The 21,261-nt window shown below is 56.7% G+C and overlaps 1 protein-coding gene across 6 annotated transcripts in view; it reads left to right on the top strand.

Moving 5' to 3' along the window:
- Positions 1–21,159, top strand: part of IFT122 (intraflagellar transport 122) — a 68,164-nt gene extending 47,005 nt beyond the window's left edge. For 2 of the 6 annotated variants that reach the window (XM_057554603.1, XM_057554601.1), the window contains 12 exons: positions 3,381–3,547; positions 6,181–6,352; positions 7,716–7,818; positions 9,750–9,890; positions 10,803–10,897; positions 14,150–14,250; positions 16,173–16,338; positions 17,249–17,360; positions 17,972–18,097; positions 19,704–19,783; positions 20,048–20,212; positions 20,708–21,159. In XM_057554603.1, coding sequence (XP_057410586.1) covers positions 3,381–3,547; positions 6,181–6,352; positions 7,716–7,818; positions 9,750–9,890; positions 10,803–10,897; positions 14,150–14,250; positions 16,173–16,338; positions 17,249–17,360; positions 17,972–18,097; positions 19,704–19,783; positions 20,048–20,212; positions 20,708–20,797 — 1,518 coding nt within the window. In that variant the 3' untranslated portion in view covers positions 20,798–21,159. Of the gene's footprint in view, positions 1–3,380; positions 3,548–6,180; positions 6,353–7,715; positions 7,819–9,749; positions 9,891–10,802; positions 10,898–14,149; positions 14,251–16,172; positions 16,339–16,565; positions 17,385–17,971; positions 18,098–19,703; positions 19,784–20,047; positions 20,213–20,707 lie in introns of those variants that run through there. The other 4 variants (XM_057554602.1, XR_009009463.1, XM_007192605.2 and 1 more) reach the window with 4 other exon arrangements.
- The last annotated feature ends 102 nt before the right edge of the window (positions 21,160–21,261 follow it).

The following is a 21,261-nucleotide window of genomic DNA, read 5'->3' as shown; positions in this document are numbered from 1 at the left end:
AAAAGAGGGTGGGTGCCTGGGACAGCCAGGTTCTTCCTTCCAGGGAGGTGCCTTTGTTAACCTGTCTCCGGGTAACCTCACAGAGGCTTCAGAATGTTCAGTGAGTCATCAGCCACACCAGTTAGAGGCTGTTAATGGTAATTAGCTAACGAGTTCAAGATGGAAAATCCTCCCCATTTTTTCCCCTGCTTTTCTGTTCCTGGAGATGGCTGTGTGCTCTTTTATCTTCTACCATCTGTGAGACCCTGGGGCTAAAGGTTGTGTCTGGGTCCCTGTGATGCGGCCGGGGAGTTGCTGGTCATCAGTACCTGGCCAAGCACCTGGGCTCCAGTCTGTCTCTTCCTTGGTGGTTCCTTCACCCCAACCCTCAGATCTGGGTGCTTCAGGTAGCCCCCTTTTTGCCCTCTTCAACTTTTGTATCCTCCCCCAAACCCCAACACACACACACACACACACAGACACACACACAATTTAACAGTGCGTTCACACTGAGAACACTTAAATCAGGGTGTCTCTTTCTGGGGGTGACAACATTTAAACCAAGGATAAAACCTTGAACTAAAGGATCGAATCCCTGAGGGTGGAATTCAGGCTTTAGGAACAGCTAGCCTTGGTTGTTCTTCTGGACCAACAGCACTTCCCGGATCCTCTGAAAAGTCCTGGTGGGCAGCTGTGGCGTAGGAGACAGCACCTTGCCGTGGTGCCCAGAGAGCGGGCATGAGTCCCGGCCTCCCTGTGGGTGACCTGGGGGAGGCTCTGCACTTTGCTAGCCTCCATTTCCTTCTTGGAGGGTCGCCTAGTCCAGCTGAGCGCAGTTCTGAGAGTTGCAGAAATGAACCCACGAGGAAGCCCTTTACAAAGGCCGAGCTGTAGAAAGGCTGGGAGAGTGAGTGGAGCCAGGCGTGACCACAGCATGGCCGTCCTTCAGACCGGCCCCCGCCAGCCCCACCCCGCCCTGCACTGAAGCCCCTCCTCACACTTCCCGTGGGCTTTGTGCGCCTACACTCTTCCACCCAGAAAGGCAGCCCATTTACGCAGTCCGTCTGGTCTGCCTGTCCATGAAGGTAAATACGCTGGGGGTTGTTTCCGGTTTCAGGTTTTGATCACAATTCCAAGTAGGATCCAAGTAGGTTGGTTCCATTTCATTCCCCCCCGACCCCCGACAGTCTGAATTTGAGAAAATGTGTACGTACGCATTATGTTGGGGGTGGGGGGAGATACAGTGCTTATTAACATGGCATGTTTTTGTTTACTTGAAAATTGCTTCCCAAGATTCAATCTGGTTTTTGGAAAATTTTTAAATTACATTCCCACGTACAAATAAATTGTATGCTTTCCGGGGAAGTGACATGTTTATATGGAGATAAAGGGAATTATAATGCTCTTAACTCTTATGTAGTGTGTCCTTATCAAAATCACCAAGCATGAGAACGCTGTTTAGTCTCATTCATCACTCAGCACAGCCTCTTTCTGTCCACTCCAGGACAGAGTCTTTGCCATGGCCCCAGATAATGTGTAAATTAGCTTCATGGGACCAGAGAACCTTTGGAAACCCAGTTTGCTGAGCCTTGAAGAACCATTTAGACTTAAGTTCTATTAGGTCTGAGCTCCGGGAGCTGGACCGTGGGGCTGGAGGGGCTCCTTCAAGCCCGGGGGCTGTGTCCCTGCCTGGTCTCCACACGGGCGACCCGAATTTATGGCTTTGCTCTTAGCCTCTGACCCTTCTCGCTACAGAGTGAGCGAGACACCCGGAGTCCACTGAGCGCTCCCTTTGAAGGACATCCCTGTTCTCTCACGATGCCTGTTTTCCCCAGCTGCTAACCTCATTTAGCCAACCAGGTTAAGGAAGACTTTCCGGCTTTGTGTTGTCATAAAGAGTACACGTTTTCGCTGCCACGAGTAAAGGCCGGGCCTGTGACAGCCCAAACCAGGCGTCTCCAGGTAGTCAGCGGCTGCCTTCCAGCCCCTTCACCCGTGTGGACTGCAGAGGGCCCCAAGCCAGCGAGGCGGGCCTGTCTTTTGTTGGATCCTCAGCATCAGGGTCATGATGCTCCTTTGTCTCCTTAAAAGAATCGCTTGTCTTAGGCCAGTCTAATGTGTTATTTTAGGGGCTACCCAATTACCCTGAAAGCAAATGGAGGAAAAGAGAGAATGCTAATTGTTCAAGTGGGTTTTTAGCACACATTGACTGTACTTTTCTGACAAGTGAGTGCTAATCAGGGGAAAGGAGTGCTTTCTTATGCTTTGTGAGCTTGACACAGCGCAGCCTCTGCAGGGTACATTATTCCTGAGACAAACCGCTTCTTAGGAGGAGTGCAGAGCTGGGCTCCAAGCACTCTCCATTTCCCTTTTTGAAAAGCCCCACCTTTCAAATTGTCAGCACCAAAAGCTGCCTCAGCTCTGGCAACCCTCAACACATATTTTGGGTAACTGTATCCTGAAAAGAGGTGATTTTCTGAGGCTGTTTCTTGCGAATTCTAAGGCCAACCTGGGGAAGCTAGGCACGGCCCCTCAGAGGCCCGTACTGCGGTGGAAGGAACACAGGCCTGTCCTCCTTCGTGGGTTCTCTCCCAGCCCCTTCCCCCTGCCTCAGATCCCCCACGGCCTCCTGCTGTCCCCACCCCTGCAGACCTGACCTCAGGACAGGGTCTGATACTATCCTGTTGAGACGTAATTAACCAAAACCACTCGTGCTCCTTGTCGGCCCCAGGCAAACAGCTGGGGCAAAGCTGAGGGGACAACGCCCTGAGTTCAGGCAGCAGAACGTGAACAGAGTCAGAAAACAGATGCCAGTGATACTTGCAGTGTGGTGATGGCTGAGGGGCCGTCCTAGAACTCTGTAAACCATCTTGCCTCCTTTAAGTTCAGGGGACCACATACTCAGCCTTACTCTGAGGCGTGTGGTATCATCCTTACTCTCTGAATAAAGATTTTAGGTCTGACTGTTTGAAATTGTGTAAAGTCACTATAAAGGAATAGTTACACATACGTCAAACTCTATATGAGAGAGAAACAAAGTACTCTGATCATAAACCTCCCACAGTGCGGGGTTGTGCGCAGTACTCCAGAGAGTCAGGAAATTGTTGTTTAGCTGAAGAACAAACGTCCATTAGTGGGAAGGGCAAGAAACATTGAGGGCCATAGTCCTTGACACTGACCTCGTACCCGCAGGAGCACCTGTGGGGCGGCCTGCGAGCCCTCCTCCCCAACACTTGGGCCTGCCCCCCAGTCCACCCCTAGGGGACAGGCTCACGCCTGCATCCTGACCGCCTGCTGCAGCCAAGTGGGGCCCTTCCTTGCTGCAGCCTTCGGCAGCCTGACGTAATGCTGGCAGCAGGAAGTTCTAATCCGGAATGTTTTTGTTTGTTGTGCTTCCTCAGGATTTCCTTGGATCTGGAGACCCCAAAGAAACAAAGATGCTAATCACCAAACAGGCCGACTGGGCCCGAAATATCAACGAGCCCAAAGCCGCCGTGGAGATGTACATCTCGGCGGGCGAGCACGGCAAGGCCATAGCGATCAGCGGCGACCACGGCTGGGTTGACACGTAGGTTTTCAGTCCCTGCCCCAAGAGGCATTTGGCAGCATGTCATGTCATGTCAGCTCTTGGTTTTGACTGACGAGGAAAAAACTAGTGTTTCTCTAAGTATCTGATCCGAAGGTGATGGTGACTTGGTTTTTGGGAGACACAGAGACTGAACGAGGCAGTCGCTGCCTTTGGGAAGCTCAGCGAGTCCCTGGGGAAAGGGTGGTGGGGACTGAGGGGGGAGCCATCTGGGCCCCGGGGCTGCCATTCCCTGAGCCCTCCCTACGAGCCGGCCTTCGGTTCTCCCCCACACCCTCCGCGTTGGTGTTTCCATGCCCACCTTCAAATGAGGAAACCGAGGTTGAGGGACCAAGTGATCGTATAAGGCCAGGTAGCTGGGAATTTGTGGAGCAGAGCTACAGACTGATCTCAGTGCCCATAATGGGTATGATGGTAGGCGCTGAAAAGAACAAGAAAAGTCCTAAGCGTGTCAGGGAAGGAGACGTGAATTCTCATGGGAGGAGCCCTGGATGTCTCCTCCTGAGAGGTAGTCTTTGCACGACTGGCATTTGACGAGTTTCAGGAGGTAGAGATGGTAGGAAGGGAAGATCGTGCAGGTGGAAGAACAGCACAAGCAGACAAGTTGGCGCCGGTCAGACGAAGGGTCCAGGAGAGGGTGGAGGGCGCTGGCTGCGGCAGGGGCATCGGGGCTGGCCTCACCGGGAGGGCCTCGGGGGCCAGCCAAACTGAGGCGTTCAGGTTCGTCAGTAGGTGGTGAGGACCCCTGGTCGGGGCTGTGCTCTCGGAAGCCCACTCAGGCAGCAGGTGGGGGATGGAGGGAAAACTAGAGGAGGACCAGGTAAGTGGCCAGTGCAGTGGACCAGGGGCAGTGCGGCGGCTGAGAGAACGAGAGAGACGTGGAGGAGCTGAACTGACAGGACCCAAGGCAGGGTGCGTCGGGGCAGGGCCGGCAGAGCTGATTCTGAGCTCTGGGCCTGGTGGTCAGTGATTTCACTCAAGGCACAGAACAGAAGCACGGGGGCTTGGGGTGGAGCTGCCAGACAGAGGATGGATTTGGTCTTAGGACTCTTAGAGCATCAGACCTTCAGGCAGAGGGCTTTCTCCTCCCACCGTCAGGGAGAGCGGGCTTTGTGCTCATACATGTACACATAGGCTGCTACAGCTGGCACAGGAGAAGGGGTGAGGGAGTGGCTCCTGAGTTTGGCTCAGTCTGAGCCCTGAAGGCTGTTGGCTGTTCTAGAAACAGGTAGCAGGGGCCCGGGACCGGGGAGGGGGAGGGGCTGGTTGATGACTAAGTCATGTGGTTGGTGTGGTCCCTCACAAAGGGACCTGGGTGGGTGACCTACTACCCCGTCTTTCTCTTGTCCAAGGATAACATTTCTTGAAGATGGAGGTGCAGACTTTGCCCCCCAGTTATTCTGTTCATGAAAGGTGTGGTACAGGAGAGAGCCAGGCAGCTTTAGGTCCCCCACTCAATCCTCTGGTTTTGCCTGTCACTTTCATTTGCAGCTTATATGAATCAGGTTACCCTGGGGATACTTAACTAGTGCAGAAAGGAGACATTAAGCATGTTCTGTCCTTCTTCCAGGCCTGGCTGTAAAAGGTGCTTCTCCTCCAGGGACATTAGGGTTAATGGGCGGGGCGGGGGCGGAGGTGCTAAGGGGTTGCCTGTGCCACCTTTCCCTAAACACGTGTCCTTTCTTTGCTGAGAAGTGTTATTTTTAGATGCCATTATTATTCTAAGTACAGATTGACAGGCCTCCCTGAGCTCGCGTGTCTCTGAGACAGGGCTCTGCTAACAGCTGCTTCTCACAAAGAGCGAGCTGGGTAGAACCCCTTTCCCTTGGGAGGGCTGGTTTTACTCAAAACCCCGGCCTGACCAGAGGGAACAAGCACTTTCCACGCAGTCTCATGTGCCCACGAGCAGTGGCAGGGCTGGCTACCACTGGGGAAAAGTGGTGAACCAGTGGTCCCCATGGCCCCTCAGCCTGGTCAGCACTTTGGCCAGGAGGAGAGGCACAGTCAAGATTCCCTGCAGGCCTTCCTTCCAGAGCTCAGAGCAGAGCCGCACGTGCCTCTTCCTTGAGAGGTCCTGTCCCAGAAGACATCTCCCACCTCTGCTTCTACTTTCCTGTGAGAATTCCTCAAATTGTGCAGGAAAGGGCACTCTGCCACTTCCTGGCTGCAGAGTCTTGGGCAGGTTGCTTCACCTTTCACCCTAGCCTCTAGTCTCCTCATCTGTAAAATGGGAATAGCAGTACCACACCCTTAGGGCGGTGAAGATTCAGTGAGATCACACATGCGAAAGCTCATGGCGCTGAGCTTGATGCCCGTAGGTGATCAGTAAACGTTGATTTCTCTCCCCAGAGCTTGCTGGATAGGTTCCTAACTCCTGTGAAAGGCACAAGAGGTGGGGGAGATGGTGTCCTTTACCAAGCAGCGTTTCTGGATTAAGTATTCACTCAATTAATAACCTCCCATCAAGCACCAGGGGCCGTGGCACCATACTGAGGCCTGGGGCCGTCAGCACAAATCAACACCGAGCCTGCCCTGGGAAGACCCAGACGCTCGCTTCCTTCCACCGGGCTCCCTTCCCGGGAGCCCATCTCCTCCCTGCGCTCTCGCCGCTCCAGGCTCATCGACATTGCCCGTAAGCTGGACAAGGCCGAGCGGGAGCCCCTGCTGATGTGCGCCCACTACTTCAAGAAGCTGGATAACCCTGGCTATGCTGCCGAGACCTACCTGAAGATTGGTGACCTGAAGTCCTTGGTTCAGCTGCACGTGGAGACCCAGAGCTGGGATGAGGTGAGCGTAGGGGGCCCTCCCTGAGCCCCAGGACACGGGGATTTTGGGGGTTTGGGTGGAGAGCAGCTGCCCTCCCTGTGGGCGTGAACATTGGCCTGGCAGTCATGAGACTCACCTGTGAATTCTCTGAGCCAGAGTATCCTGGAGGGCCTCTCCGTACTCGCTTTCTGTTTGTTTGCTCGTTCATTCATTCATTCAGAAAATCCTTACGGCCTGCTGGCTGTGTGCCAGCCCAGTGATGGACACCAAGGATGCGGGAGTTAACGTGACAGCCCGCACTGCCTGCTCTGGGTCCGAGCTGCCTCCTACCAGCACCACGGGCTGAAGCGTTGCAGAGAGGGAGGCACACCTGCGTGACATTTAAAACCTGCTGGCTGGCATTTTGGCAGAAGATGCCACCCGTACTTCCTCCTCCTCTTCCTTGCCCCCTCCTCCCGACTCCTCTGTCGTGAGGGTCGGTAAGAGAATTAGCCAGGCCAGCGGGAAAGATGGCTGCGGTGGGGCTGGTGGAGCAGCTGGTGTGCTTGACTCCCGCCCTCCAGCACGTTGGCTCCCTGTGCCCTGGATTAAAAGGCGTCCTCGAGGGGATGCGAGCTGTGCGCACGGTCCTCGCCCTCCCCACCCGCCCACTGTGGTCCGGTCTGCAGAGCCACTGCACGGCCTTTGCTGGGAAGAGCTGTCTGACTCTTGTCTCCCCGCTAAGTGGCTCCCTTTGGTGAGGTGACAAGGTCACTGATGAGAAAAGGTGGAGCCAGGGACAGAGGCAATAATGGCTTCTCAAGATACATTTGTCAGATTTCTCAAGCAGCATAAATTAGAGCATCTTGGCTGTGCATGAGGCCGACTTTCTCCCTGTTGCCACATATTGTTGTCCCCCGTGACTCATTTCCGGTTCTCCTGGTCTGACAGGTGGTTCTGGGGCTTAGATGAAGCAGTCACCGGGTCCCATGCAGCACCACGACCATGGTCATCTTTGACAGCTAATAAGCAGCAATGATGATAATGTCAATTCTGTTTCCTTAGGTGTCTCCTGCAATTAAAAGAAATCTGTTTGCAGAGCTACAGGAGCCCACGCAAAGCCTCAAAATAAAATGTTTCCGATTCTGTGCTGCTTCTGTGGTCCAGAAACAGACTGTGTTGTTACTGAATCCAGTTGCTTGCATATTGCTGTTAATTGCCTTTTGTTTTCAAAGAGCTGATTTGTTTTTGCGTTTCTGGGGGTGGTGAGGGGGGGAGGCACTCTCCTCCTCCAAGTTGTCAGGCTGGCAAAATATGACATCCCTGATGGATTCAGCCAAGCGCCGTGTTTTCATGGGGGCTGCGGGGGCTGCTTTATTAAGAAGCCATTTGCTCCTTCCTCTAGGCCTTCGCCTTGGGTGAGAAGCATCCCGAGTTTAAGGATGACATCTACGTGCCCTACGCTCAGTGGCTAGCAGAGAGCGATCGTTTTGAGGAAGCCCAGAAAGGTAGGCCACATAGACTGGCACCTTGCAGAAGGGGCAGGAGAAAGCACTGCCAAGACACACACGTCAGGAAGGCTGCCCAGCCTTCCTGCCGTGGGCCCCAAGGTAGACAACTTCCTCCGGCGGGTGTGATGTGCTTGGTGCTGAAAGGCCATGGAGCCGTGGGAAGAACACGGGCCCTGCGTGGGATGCACCCGGGCCCACCACTCACATGCCTCGGGACCTTCAGCAGGTCCTGTCTCCTCTCTGAGCGAAACACCGTGAGCTCCAGTGTATCTTCCTGTTTATTCCTCACAGCAGCCCTGTGATGTAGGTACCGTTTTGTAGGTGAGAAAACTGAGGTTGGAAGAGGTAAAGGGATTTGTCTGAAGTCCCACAGCAAGGAGGTGGCAGAGAGGGAATTTGAGGCAGGGTGGGGGAGGACGGAATGAGAGTGGCCGCAGAATGGCCAGCATGGTCCCTCCCACCTGCCACTTTCCTCACCCGGAAGAGAAACTTGGGTTCTGTTTCTGGCTCAGGGAAATGGGGTGTCCTCTGCTCCTCAGCATACCCAGTGGTAAAACAGCTGGGCACAGGAGCGAGAGGAAGTCTAGAGCTTAAAGTGGTAATAATAATTTTTAAACGTGATGGCCTTCTGTGTGTCAGGCACTGACTGGGCACTTAACCACATAACCTTGCAGAGACGCAGAGGCTAACTGTGCCCTGCAAAGTCCCAAAGCCACAGAGTGGCAGAGCCAGAATTGGACCAGGATCTGTCAGACTGGGGAGCCTGATTCTCCCAACTGGGGTTTACTGCCTCTCTAGGAAGTACTCTAATTGAAGTTGGATGTGTCGTGTTCTATAGCATCCCATTTGCACTTCTCTGTGGGAACAGTTGCCACCTCCGGACACATTTCGGAGTGGCTCCCTGTGGAAGCGCCTCAGCTGAAAGGCCCCGTTGAAGGAGCACGTTCTCCATTGCTTCAGCATTTCCAGAGCACCCAGTTGCTGAAGTATGTGCATGTTTGGGCAAAACACATCAACCTATCCATCTGTCTGGTCTGTCCTTCCAAGAATCCATCGCCATAGTAACTTGGTGCTCAGACAAGAGATTGGAGATGAGAATGGAACAAAGGCCAGACCTCTTCCTTCCCTAAAGCAGAGGATTTGGATCATCTGAGCACCCACGTGTGGGCAAGTGTCACAGCTAGGAGTGCTTCCCCAGCCGCCCCCAACATCCCGAGGGTCTGACCACACAGTAGGGACTCAAGAAATTTCTGTTAAGTGGATGTGAGGACGATTGAGAAATTTTTGCTTGTTTTCACAAATGTTTGGTTGCTAGAACCAAGCCAGATTTTCCAAGGTTGTCATCAAAAAGCACTCAGTTGGAGACCGACCACGCGCTTGAGTCGGCTCGGTTCTGTGACCTTGGGTGTGCCCCTTTGCCTCCACCTCGCGAGCCCATTCGAAAACGTCTTCCTAGGTCTGTTGTCACGATCCAACAGATTCACAGATTCCGTTGTGAGGGAATCATCAGCAAAAGCACTCTGTAAAACCACCGAGCCCGTTAGAGTGCCAGGTCCTGTTCGTGTCACCTGGGGAGTCACTAGGCTTTGTCCTGGAACAGGGCAGGGGGCAGAACCTCACTGACGGTGAGCAGTGCTTCTGTCCTCGGACTTTGCCCTGCAGTTTGGCCCCTCAGCTTTCTCTGTCTGCCGTGCCTTTCCAAAGCGGGTTGCCTTTTCCCAGCCAAAAAGGAGTATATCTCTCTGTACTTTGTTTTCAGGATGTAGCCTTGGTTATTTATAGCCTCCGGCCTGAGAGGTGCATCCCAGCAGCACGGCGCTGCAGGTGCTCCAACGAGGGTCCTACCTCTGCAGCAGCCCCAGCCCCTTGCAAGCCCTGCAGAATTCCACCCAACTCCCCGCATGGTGTGTGCTTTTGTGCCCCTGCAGCGTTCCACAAGGCCGGGCGGCAGGGGGAAGCAGTCAGGGTGCTGGAGCAGCTCACACACAATGCCGTGGTCGAGAGCAGATTTAATGACGCTGCCTATTATTACTGGATGCTGTCCATGCAGTGCCTCGATATAGCTCAAGGTAAGTAAACATCAGCAGGGATGCTTGTTTTCCCGGCCCCACTCTGGCACCAAGATAAGCATCGGAAGAGCTGGGAGGTTTTAATTAAAGCCCTGGGCTTTGCCCTGTGTTGCTAATTCAGAACATATCTTTTCCCTGCTACCTGGGAACCCATAACTGGACCTGGCTGAGCAGTGGTTTCAAAACGTTGAGTTAAATGAAAAGGTGAAAAAGAGATCACTTTACAATAACACACTCCAGATTCTCGCTCATCCCAGGCAGGAAGATAGTTTCGATGTTGCTTTCTTTCACAAGACTTCCCGTGATGCATTGAGGGAGTTCTGGAAGCAGACGGGGCAGGGAGATGCTCTCCACTGGGCCGAGGCCAGCCTGCCGGAGTGGGAAAGACACTGGCGTTGGAGCAGCTAGGCGACTCGTAACAAGTCCTTCCTCAGCACTGCAGCCCCCTCTGTAGCGTGGGGGTCATCCCGCCCCGCTTCCTTCATAAGGGCTGCTGTGAGCCGCCCAGAACCATGGTTATAGTTTGAAAACTGTCAAGCTCTATCGTAAGGTGGCATTTTTTGTTTTGGCCAGTGGTTTGTGATTTGATACGGAAAGACACAGAGGGAAGAGCCATGAGGTGAGCGTGAATGAACTTGACGTCTGTCCACCCTCCCTGCCAGGTGGCTCTGGCTTTTCTGGATGCCAGTGATCGCCCTCTCGCACAGCTGGCCCTCCCCCAGGGAATGACCCTGAGAGAAGTCCTGCTGTGTGCTCTGCCCAGCCGAGATGTTAGCTGCCTCGGGATAGCGCAGCTCCTGCGCAGAGCGCCTTTCCCATCTCCCTGGCTCAGGTCTGGTGTCGGGGGAGAACCTGCACAGTCTGACACGCCCTCTCCCTCCTGCCCTGCTCCCTTCCCGCTACGCCCTGCAGACCCTGCCCAGAAGGACGTGATGCTCGGCAAGTTCCACCACTTCCAGCACTTGGCTGAGCTGTACCATGGCTACCACGCCATTCAGCGGTACACGGTAAGGTGGCCGGGAGATGAGTCCTAGCGGGGGCACTGCCAGCTGAGCTGGGAGCCCTGGGCACGTCTTAACAGAGCAGCACACCTCTGGATGGAGAGTAAACCCAAGGCGTGATGACCTGCTGAGAAATCCTGGTTTCCTCCTGGGAGACAGTTTGGAACTTTGATTTTCCTTCATTGGTTACTTGTTTGAGGTGCAGCATGTGGGCTTCAGAATTAGCAAGCCAGAGCTGGAGTGGGCCTTTCTGGTTGCTCGCTTCAGGTTTGGATGACTCAGGCAGACTCTGGATTAGCCACTCAAAGTGCTGTCTCTCTAAGTGGTCAGTGGGGGACGTTGCCTGGGGCCCTCTCTTCTAGATGGGTGAAGGTCTAGCTCTAACCAAAGGCCTGAGGTCTCTTTCCTGGCCCTGCCACTGACCTGCTATGTGACCTTGAGCAATTTACTTCCCCTCTCTGACCCTCAGTTTCCTTCTCTATAAAGAAGAGTGTTGGCTTCATCTCCAGAGACCCAAATAGTTCTTTTTAGTTACTCCTGGATCCTTCTGATTAAGCCATTTTAAATCTGCCTCCTGACAGTAGGGAACAGGTGAAAGATTGTTATCAGCTTCTCTATTTTGTGTACCTTCGATCACTCAACAATGTGAGCTTATCCTGTGCTAATAAGCCAGAGGGTAACATCAATAGACGACCTTTATTGAGCATTTGCCACATACCAGGCAATGTGCTGAGGGCTTTATTGTGTCAGCCTTTCAACCATGCAGTGAGATAAGTGCTGTCATCCCCATCTTACAGATGAAGAAACGGAGGTGCTGGACAGAGAGATCCTACAGCTAGTAAGTAGCAGAGCCAGGACTTGAACCCAGGCAGGCTGACTTTGAGCCTGTGCTCTTAGCCCCCCACCCTGCTAATTTAGAGAAGGCAGACCCCTGGCCTCACGCCCCAGCTCCACTGTGTGACCTTGGGCAAGTCGTTTACTTTCCTCTGTGCTTCAGCTTCCTTCTTTGTAAAAGGAGGATAATAACAGTACCTACTTGATGGGGTTGTTGTGAGGATTCAGTGAGTTAATATTGGGAAGCACTTGGAAGAGTGACCCTGCACGAGTGTCAGCTCTTCCCACTGCCCCGTGCGGAGGCCTCAAACCAGTTTTCCATCGGCCTACTCCCCGCAGGCTGAGCAGTTGCCTTTGGGTGTCTCAAAGGCCCTGCCTTCCACCCTTGGTGCCTCTTTCCCCTCATTTGTGCTGAGCTCCTGGCACATTCTCTGCCTCTGGGGGAAGTCTGGCAAGAATGACTCTTGTGGGGAGTGGAGGTTCCCTGCCTAGGCCATTAGCCCTGCATCTCACCTCTTCCCCGCACCAGGCCCAGTGGTCTCGAGGGACCTCACCTTCCCTACAGTCTTTTTGGGGCCCCTTATCTCTATCAGGTGCTTACGTGGAAAGAAGCCCTCCAAATTAAAGACCCCAAACTCAGGGTGGAAGTCAGGGCCCAGCCCGGTCTCGATTTGCCTGAGCCGCTTTGGGACCCAGCTCCGTCTCTCCCTGCTCTTCATCGCCCTTGGCCCCTGGAGGCAGGGGCCTAGGGGTCTCCTCTCTGGAACAGCTGAGCTCTGCCCCAGGACCTGATGCAGCTGTGAGCTTGTTGTGGCAGCTTCACACCCACTGCAGGGCCTGGCTCTTCATCCCAGCTCAGGCTTCTTCACTGGGCCCTTCCTTCATTCAACAAATGCCCGCTGTGTGACACGCCCTGTGCCAAGACCTCGGGCACAGTGCTGAAGGAGACGTTGTCCCTGCCCCCCAGGAGCTCATAGTCTAGTAACAGGCGACTGCAGTGCAGTTCCCGCAAAGGAGGCGCTTAGAAGACTTCCTCGAAGAGGTGGCCCCCAAGCCAAGAGGTGGGAGATTAGTAAGAATGGGGCAAGTGAAGAGGAGGAGGAGGAGGAGGAAGGGCATTCCTGGCAGAGGTCACAGCGTGAGCAAAGGCCTGGAGGTGGGTGTGGTGTCTCAGGGTTTGGCATCAGGGCCCGGCAGAGCAGCTCTCATTCAGAGCAGGCTGGAAGGGGAAGCATCAGACCTTTCCTGAGATAATGGCGTCCTTCCCGGAGGAGAGGTGCGAATCCCGAGGAACACCCCCAACACACACTCTCCTCTTTCTGGGACATTTCTGAGCTTCCACATCTAGTGCAGTATAACCAGAGGCAGGCTTCTCCCTGGCTCTCACCCAGAAAAGGATGCACTCTCAGGTTTTCTTGGGTTCTTGGAACTAACAGAGGCTATAGAAATCTAAGTGAGAACTAAAGAGAGAATGCTGGGCTCTGGACCAAAGAAGTAATGTAAAGTGAGTCCTCACAAACTGAGACCAATTAGGGCCTAAGTCCTGGTGGCTCAGTGATGACTGTGTCCTAGCAAGACCCTTCAGGAAATGTCAGTTTATTACCAGTAAGTGCTCACTGTGGCAGGCGGGGGTGGGGGGGGGTAGCTGGCCAGCTTTCATCTTGTCATCTAAAGCAGCGTGCCGGATTCCTTCAAAACAGGGTTTTCTTCATCTTTTATAGACTCCTCCTGATAGAAAATTCCCTCTGCTCTACTGTGTTAAGCTTCTGGCAGCCTCTAGGTGCAGAAGACCTGCTCATTCAACTCACGTGTCTTGAGTGCCTGTCTGTCAGGGCCTGTGCCAGGCGCTGGGGGCAGAGGGATGCAGCCGGGAGCCCCAGCGCCCGGCCCATCTGTGGGCGTCGCACAGTCAGGCTGCTGCTGGACAGCAGAGAAGAAGCCTGCGATTTCATGCTACAAAGGGTTAATTGCCTCTGTTTAAAGACGTGCTTATATGGAGGTCGTGTCTTAAATCGCATAAAGGTCTCCTCTTTTAGAGCTACTTGGAGACAACTTGAGCTCAGGGAAATGGAATCATTACTGACCCCAGAGGCAGTGAGCTTGGGAGAAAGACAGTGTTGGGCTTTGGGATCAGACCTGGGTTTGAATCCCAGCTCCACTCCTTTCTAGCTGGTGACTTGGGCCGATCACCTCTCGGGGCCTCGGTTTTCTCGTCAGCGCGGTGAGGATGACAATGCTTCCCTCACAGGGTTGGGTTGGGGACCACCCGGGGCAGTGGCTGCAGGCGCCCGGCACACAGTAGGTGCCCACTGGGTGGGTCTGCTGTTCTGTTGAAGTCGCTCAGAGTTACTGGTGTCTGCCTCTTGCCCGGCCCAGCAGCAGCTCGGCTGAGAAATTCAATCCTGTTTGCTTTCCTCACGGCAGGAGGAGCCGTTCAGTTTCCACCTTCCCGAAACGCTCTTCAACATCTCCAGGTTCCTGCTGCACAGCCTGACCAAGGACACTCCCCTGGGCATCTCTAAAGTGTATCCTTTCTCTCACCCCACCCTCTGTCCCGCCCCTTTTGTCTCATGGCCAGAGCACTTTGCTGGCAGAAGTTTCCCTCTCTCCAGCTGCCTCGGGGAGGGGAGAGAGCTCGCCCTGCGGCTGCTGTTCGGCTGGACGAGAGGCTCAGCCAGGGAGAAAGAGGGAGCGCCAAGGGAGGATTAGTTTTCAGGGCTCTCTGGGCTGGGCCCAGCAGCAGGCCTCTGGCCAACACACTGTCCAGGCCCTCCCAGAACCCACAGATGAGGGTGTGACTGAAATGAAGGAAACGCCAGGCCTTCGGGCTTGGAATCTTGGGCACTTCCCTGGGGGGTGGGGGGGGAGCGTTTATTCAGCCCAGGTGGACGGAGCGCCTGCTGCATCCTGGGCGCCGGGCCAGGCAGTAGGCGACAAACTGCCATCAAATGGGGGAGGTGACGAGTGTCAGGCCTGGTTCAGTGGGGCGTGTGCTGTGTCCGAGGGTGGAATGCAGCTGAGGCTGGGGCCAAGGTTGGCAAAGGCTGCCTAGAGGAGGTGACAGCCACCCTGTAGGCTGAGGTAACCAGGGAAGACGTGGGGTAGATGTTCCAGGGGAGCATCCAGTGCCTGGAAGGGTTTGGAGGGAAGTGAGGTGGGGGGAGGGAGGAGCTGAAGGCCCCCTGCGTGGGAGCCGGGCTGGAGGGCCAGTGGCCTGAGGGCCTCCCTGTGAGCCAGCCTCTCCTCCGTCTGGTAAGGGCCACGGAGGGGCCATGAGCTGAGGAGGGGCCTGAGGGCCTGTGCTGCCAGAAACGACCAGGAAATGACCCCAAATCCTGAAGGTCCTCAAAGTGATAAAAGTTGTAGTAAACCCATGTCCTCTTCTAAACATCACTATCTCTAAGCCCCTTCCCAGCCCCACCCAGCCCTGCCTTCTTTCCGTGAGTGAAAAACCCTCCCAGGAGAGGGTTCAGAGGTGAGAACTAGCTTCTCTAAAGGGTTTCAGGCCCATCATTTACATTTCAGGGGAAGCTGCCGCAGACCAAGGGGCTCTCGGGACCTACACCCGGCCTTTGCTGCAAGTTCTGTTCAAGTCAGCAGAGTTTGACTGGACCCTTGCCCTGAGCGTCACCCTTGCTGTCCACTGGGGATGTGGAAACAGCTCCCGACACAGTCCCTGACTCTGAGCAGGCACAGTGGAGACACAGACAAGGAGACTCGCCTCCATGTGACTGCTGGGTTGGGCGGGGCCACGCTGGGGTTGTGGGGAACAGGAGCATCGGGGAAGGAGAGTGGGGAGGAGGCTTGGGCCTCGGCCTCGTTTAGCTGAGGCTTGTTAGGGAGAAGTGGGGAAGGGCATTCACAGGTGGGGGGAGGGGAGGAAGGGCAGGCCAGGCCTGGGCACAGCCGGCCTTTGAGGTGACCTGAGATGGAGCACAAAGACTAGGAGTTCCAAGGAGGTCCTCGGGGCAAGGGAGGCCGGGCTCAGAGCTCGCCATGGCCTTGGTGAAGTGCAGGCAGAGGAGTGTCTGCACCGGGGACCGGCCTCCAGGCGGTCTGGGACCAGGCTCCCTTGGCGGGGCTGGAGCAGGGGGGCACTTGGTGCCAGGCATCCTAGGGCCTGGCTGGCAGGCTAGGTGAGGCGGAGAGAGCCGTTTTGGCCTAGGCAGGGTACAGAATGAGCCATTAGCGGGCCCAGAAACCCCAAGCAAGATTAAAATATTAATGGAAACTACGCAGTCTCTATCTCTGGAAAAATCTCTGGGCCTTGATATCCGAGAAATATACTGACATCCCACGAATGAGCGAGGCAGTGCTCAGACTCCTTCCCGTGCTCTCCTGGCACCAGCACGAGCTGCGTTCCAGCACGGGGCTCGCTCCAGAGGTGGGCAGTGCCAGCTCTCGGGCCTGGAGTGGCCTCTACTGTCCTTAACATCGTCTTCGGCAGGAACACGCTCTTCACTCTAGCCAAACAGAGCAAAGCACTGGGTGCCTACAAGCTGGCCCGGCACGCCTACGACAAGCTGCAGGGCCTGCAGACCCCCGCCAGGTTCCAGAAGTCCATCGAGCTGGGCAGCCTGACCATCCGCTCCAAGCCCTTCCATGACAGCGAGGTGAGGACGCGGCCCCCTCGGGCAGGAGGCTTCTCCTGACACCTCCTGGTGCGACCTGGGTTCATTTGTAGATGGCTGCCGTGCTCCTGGGGCTTTGCACCCCCACCCACCGCCGCCCAAGCCCTGGCTTGCCAACTCTCTCCCCTCTTCCCTCTCTGTCTCCTCTCTTCTCTGCCGCAGCCCCCAGCCCCCCGAGCCCCACAGCCCTGCCCTCCCTTGCTTCCTAGCTCTCCCGAGGCTCCAGGTCTGCTCCGCCCCAGTGCCCAGGTTGGCCCTGCCTTCACCTCGTCCTAGGAGCCCCTCCCCGAGCCCACCCCTTCTGGAACTGGCTTGTCACTCGCCAGCAAATCTACTCCGAGTGTCTGCAGCTCAGTCTGTGCCCCGGCCTGCCTTCCTCCAACCCAACCAGCCGGTGTCTCTTTCACAGTCCCCTCCTTCAAGCTCAGAGCGGAGACTTGGCATCAGACAGATCTAGGTTCAAATCCCAGCTCCCCCATTTCCTCGGTTTCCAGCTCTGTGGAATGGGGACGCGCGTAGTAGCTTTCCCGCGCGAGGCTGTGAGGAGAAGTGAGCTGGCGTGGGGGATGCGCTCAGCGCAGTCCAGGGAGCACGGGGACTGGTAAACGGGGCCGTGGTGGTTGTCGTTCCCGCCCGGAGAACCGCGCTGCTGAGCCCTGCCTGGGAAGGGGGTGTCCGGGGCCGCTGTGGTCCCTGTAGGCCCTTATGCTGCTCTGCCATGGCGCAGAGCCTGTGCGCTGTGCCCTCTCCAGTGCCCCCTGCCCACCTACCCAGGTGGCCTTTCCTCTCGGCCGCCAGGCCCCAGGGAGCTGAAGCCAGGGGAGGAGACGGGGCTGGACCCCACCCCACCCCTGCTGGGCCCTCGGGCCGCTGTGCTGCTGGCGTTTTGTAGGAGCTGGTGCCCTTGTGCTACCGCTGCTCCACCAACAACCCGCTGCTAAACAACCTGGGCAACGTTTGCATCAATTGCCGCCAGCCCTTCGTCTTCTCAGCCTCTTCCTACGGTGAGTCGTGTGCGGTTGGGGCGGCCGGCGTGTGGGTGGGGCACCTGTCTCCTCCTTTGTAAATTGGGGACTGTGAGACCCTCACCCCGCCTGACACGCACAGTCATTCCGGGTTCCCAGAGGCAGGACCCCAGTGCTGCCCAGGCCTGAAGCACCCACCCCTCGGAGCGCGGTGTGCGGCGCTGCCTGATGAAAATGCCTGGGAAGAGGCGCCACTAGTCAGGCACTCCGTCTGCGAGGCTGACGTGGCTCTCAAGCCCCAGCTCTTTCCACGTTGACAAGGGTCAGAAGCCCCTTCCCAGTAGCTGGGCAGAGAGACGCCTCTCTTCTTCCCTCGGAGAGGAGTCCCTCCGGCTCCTAGGGGGACAGAGCAGGGGTAAAGGTCCCCGGTGCTCACCCTTGCGTACACACGCATGCCTGCACGCACACACACGTACACGCACACGTGCCTGCTTCCCCCAGATGTGTCAGGCGGCAGTGCTGCACCTGCCAGCTTTCAGAGAGGCCTGTGCTGGGTGGGGAAGGAGCTCTGGGACCCTTCCACCCCCCACGCTGCTTGGTGAGAGCATTCCAGCCCCAGCCCCTCCCCCTCCCTGTGCCTGTCCCTGCAGAGGTGCTGCACCTGGTTGAATTCTACCTGGAGGCGGGGATCACTGATGAAGAAGCCGTCTCCCTAATTGACCTGGAGGCGCCAAGACACAAGCGTGAGAATAAATGGCAAGAGATCGCGAGCAACAGTATCCTGGGTGCCGGCCAGACCCTGTGTGTGTCGGCTGAGTGTCGGCCTGGGAGCACGCCAGATGGCAGGGGCCTTGGGGGGTAAGGCCAGGGCAGGGCAGGGCAGGGCAGGCCACGCTGTGTGATGGTGAGGACCATGTGGGAGAAGGCACAGGGCCAGAAATGGGCAGAGCGCTGGCCAGGGTGCAGAGGTGCAGGAGGGGACAGCACGTGCCCGCAGGCCAGAAGTGGCACGTGGAACTGGAGATGCCGCCTTGGCCTTGCACCCAGGAGGGCCTCCCACCCACCCTGGCTCCTGAAGGGCGCTCCCCTGCTTCTGGCTGTGTGGGGCTGATGAGCAGCCAGCATGGCATATGACGCCTGTATCAGTGGCCCAGCTCTTCTGGTCAGGTCACTTTTACAGACAAGGGACAGAAACACAACTTGGACAGGCCAAGCCAACAAAAGGGTGTAGAGAAACCTAGCGTGGACGGGTGCTCAGCCTCACCCAGATGCTCACTCAGCGCTGACGGGAGCCTGTCTCTTGTCCTCTGGGGCCTGCTGTCCTCTGGTAGCTTCATTCTTAGGCCGCATCTGCCCCGTCCCCACCAGCAGTACCCACCCTGCATCCCATCAGCCCTGCGACCCCCGGCGCTCCTCCCAGCGTGTCAGCACGCCCTCCCTGGAACAGCTTGGGCCACAGGCCACACGTCAGGTGTCCCTGTGGCCAGGACCGCAGTCATGGTCCCAGCCGAGCCGCGGCGTGCACATGTTGGGCCTTGTGAGCACACAGCAGCTGGGTGGGCAGGTCTCAGCGGGCTGGGAGCCGGTGTTTCTATAAGCTTTCAGACGATGCCGATGCCGCTGGTCTGTGGACCACGTTTGGAGGAACAGGACTGAGGGACACCCAGGCAGTTGTTTACTGAAGGACGGAGACGGGAACCGTGTCTGCACGCACGCCCGCCCTCTCTGCACACTCAACGTCAGATGCTTAGGCTGGGTTGTAGCTGCTGTGCGGGGCCACGTCCCGCACCTGACTCAGCACCAGCAGCCTCCCTTCCCCGGGGGCCCTTCCTCATCGGAGCCCCAGCCAGCGTGGCAGAGGGGGCGGCTCCCTGGGATCTGCTAGGCGCTCTCCGCCTTCTCCCTGAAACAGGATCTGCGAGGCCACCTCAAGTGCCTGCAGACCACCCAGCAGCTGCAGAGTGTTTCTCCAGGAGCCGGTGGGTTTGCCGGCCGTGGTTTCCAGCCAGGCCCATCGTTGCTGCTCCCACACCAGCAGGCCCACAGGCCTCCGCTCACACGGCACTTCTTGCTGGTCTGTGAGCCGTGCCTGGTCTGAGGGAGCAGCAGAGGCCCATCAGAGCCCCTTGTCTCCTCCTTCCCCACCTGTGCTCTGGGCATGGCCCCGGCCTCGTGTGACCGTGGCGTCTCCTCCCCAGCCCGCATCCCCTCTGTCCCTCCATCTGGAAAGCCACTCCACAGACCTTGCCGCGCTTCCCCATGGCTGGTAGGGAGAGTGCCATGCAAGGCCTGGAGGGAGCTCCCGTGGGTCTCAACGCATCGGGTGGAGGGGGGGGGGCCTGTCCCTCGGCCTCAGGTCCCGTCCTTGACCAGCTCCTGCAGCTTCCCAGACTCTGAGGCTGGACGAGACCCTGGATTCCTTGGGAGACGACGACCCCTTCACAGCCAAGCTGAGCTTCGAGGTGAGGGCACCCCTCTGAGTGACGGGCTGCTGAGGCCCATTGAGGCCTGCTGGGAGGGCGGTCTTGGGTCCCTTTCCTGCACACACGCCCTGTCGGGGCCACTCAGGGGAGAGGAGGTGCCTTCACAGAGGTGGCCTGGCCAGGTTCTACTGAGGGACCCGGTGGGGGAAGTGTCTGGGGTCCTCTGTGGGATCATAACCCACGTAAACATGTCCCCGTGGCTGAGTGAGGGCCCTGATGCCCCTCTCCCTGCCTGCCCTACAGCAAGGTGGCTTGGAGTTTGTGCCCGTGGTGGTGAACCGCTCGGTGCTGCGCTCCATGAGCCGGCGGGACGTGCTCGTCAAGCGCTGGCCCCCGCCCCTGCGGTGGCAGTACTTCCGCTCCCTCCTGCCCGATGCCTCCATCACCATGTGCCCCTCCTGCTTCCAGGTACCTTGCCTGCTGCCTGCAGCTCACGTGTGGTTCCCAGTTTCTCGTCTCCACTGCTTTTCCATTTCCCAGATGTCCCCTTAGGGAGGCCAGGCATCTGGGAGGAGCACAGGTGTCCCTCAGCGGCCAAGGCCAAGGCCAGGGCTCCGAGTTGGGAGAGAGACTCGGCCATCCTTAGGCCCTCCCCACTCTCACGTGCATTCCATGGGCTGTCTGGAGTGGACTTGCCTCTGACCCTGTGCTCTCTGTACCTGCCCTTAAACCAGGAGGGCTGGGCAAATGTGATGCACCTTTGAACTTCATTTAGGAAAAAAAGGGGCCTCAGACCTTCTCCCCCTCCCTCCCAGTCCTCAGACAAAGGTGGCCTGGATGTGGTGTCTCTAGCCCCGACTCACTGCCAAGCCACCTGCCCTTGGAAGGTCAGTGGCCCCCACCAGGCTTGGGGCTGCTGAGCGCCCAGAGCTGCGGCCTGGGGTCACGGCCATCTCTCCCCAGATGTTCCACTCAGAGGACTACGAGCTGCTGGTGCTTCAGCACACCTGCTGCCCCTACTGCCGGAGGCGCGTCGACGACCCCAGCCCCTGACCGGCACCCTCGGGACCACCTGCCCCCTCCCGGCCGCCTTGCAGGCAGCTGGGCTATCGAAGGAAGAGTTAAACTGTCAGAATGTGTCTTCTGCCCAGATCAAGTTTGTACTCTAGGGAGGGGACTTGTGTATCCACGGAATTCCTATTTATGGCATTTCATGCCTTGTAAATAGTGCCAGGAGAGGGAGAAGAGAATGTACATATATTTTCTAAGAAAAAAAAATCTGTTACTTTCAGAACGGCTCTGAGTTGTTCACGGCAGCCTGCTGGAGTCCACAGATCTGTCAGACCATTAACATGTACACTTTGCGAACAGATTGCCTCAATAATTACAAATAAAAGGGCTACTTATTTTCATCATCCGTGCCTGCATTTTCGCAAATCTTCGTATTGTCTGCAACTTAATTTCCTTATGCAAAAGTGCACCTGTTTCTAATTTGATCTAAGAGGAACATTACATTT

The sequence above is a fragment of the Balaenoptera acutorostrata genome, chromosome 10, assembly GCF_949987535.1.
Source record: "Balaenoptera acutorostrata chromosome 10, mBalAcu1.1, whole genome shotgun sequence".
NCBI lineage: Eukaryota > Metazoa > Chordata > Mammalia > Artiodactyla > Balaenopteridae > Balaenoptera > Balaenoptera acutorostrata.
Note: the sequence above shows the minus strand (reverse complement) of the source record. Positions and strands in the feature narration are given on the sequence as shown.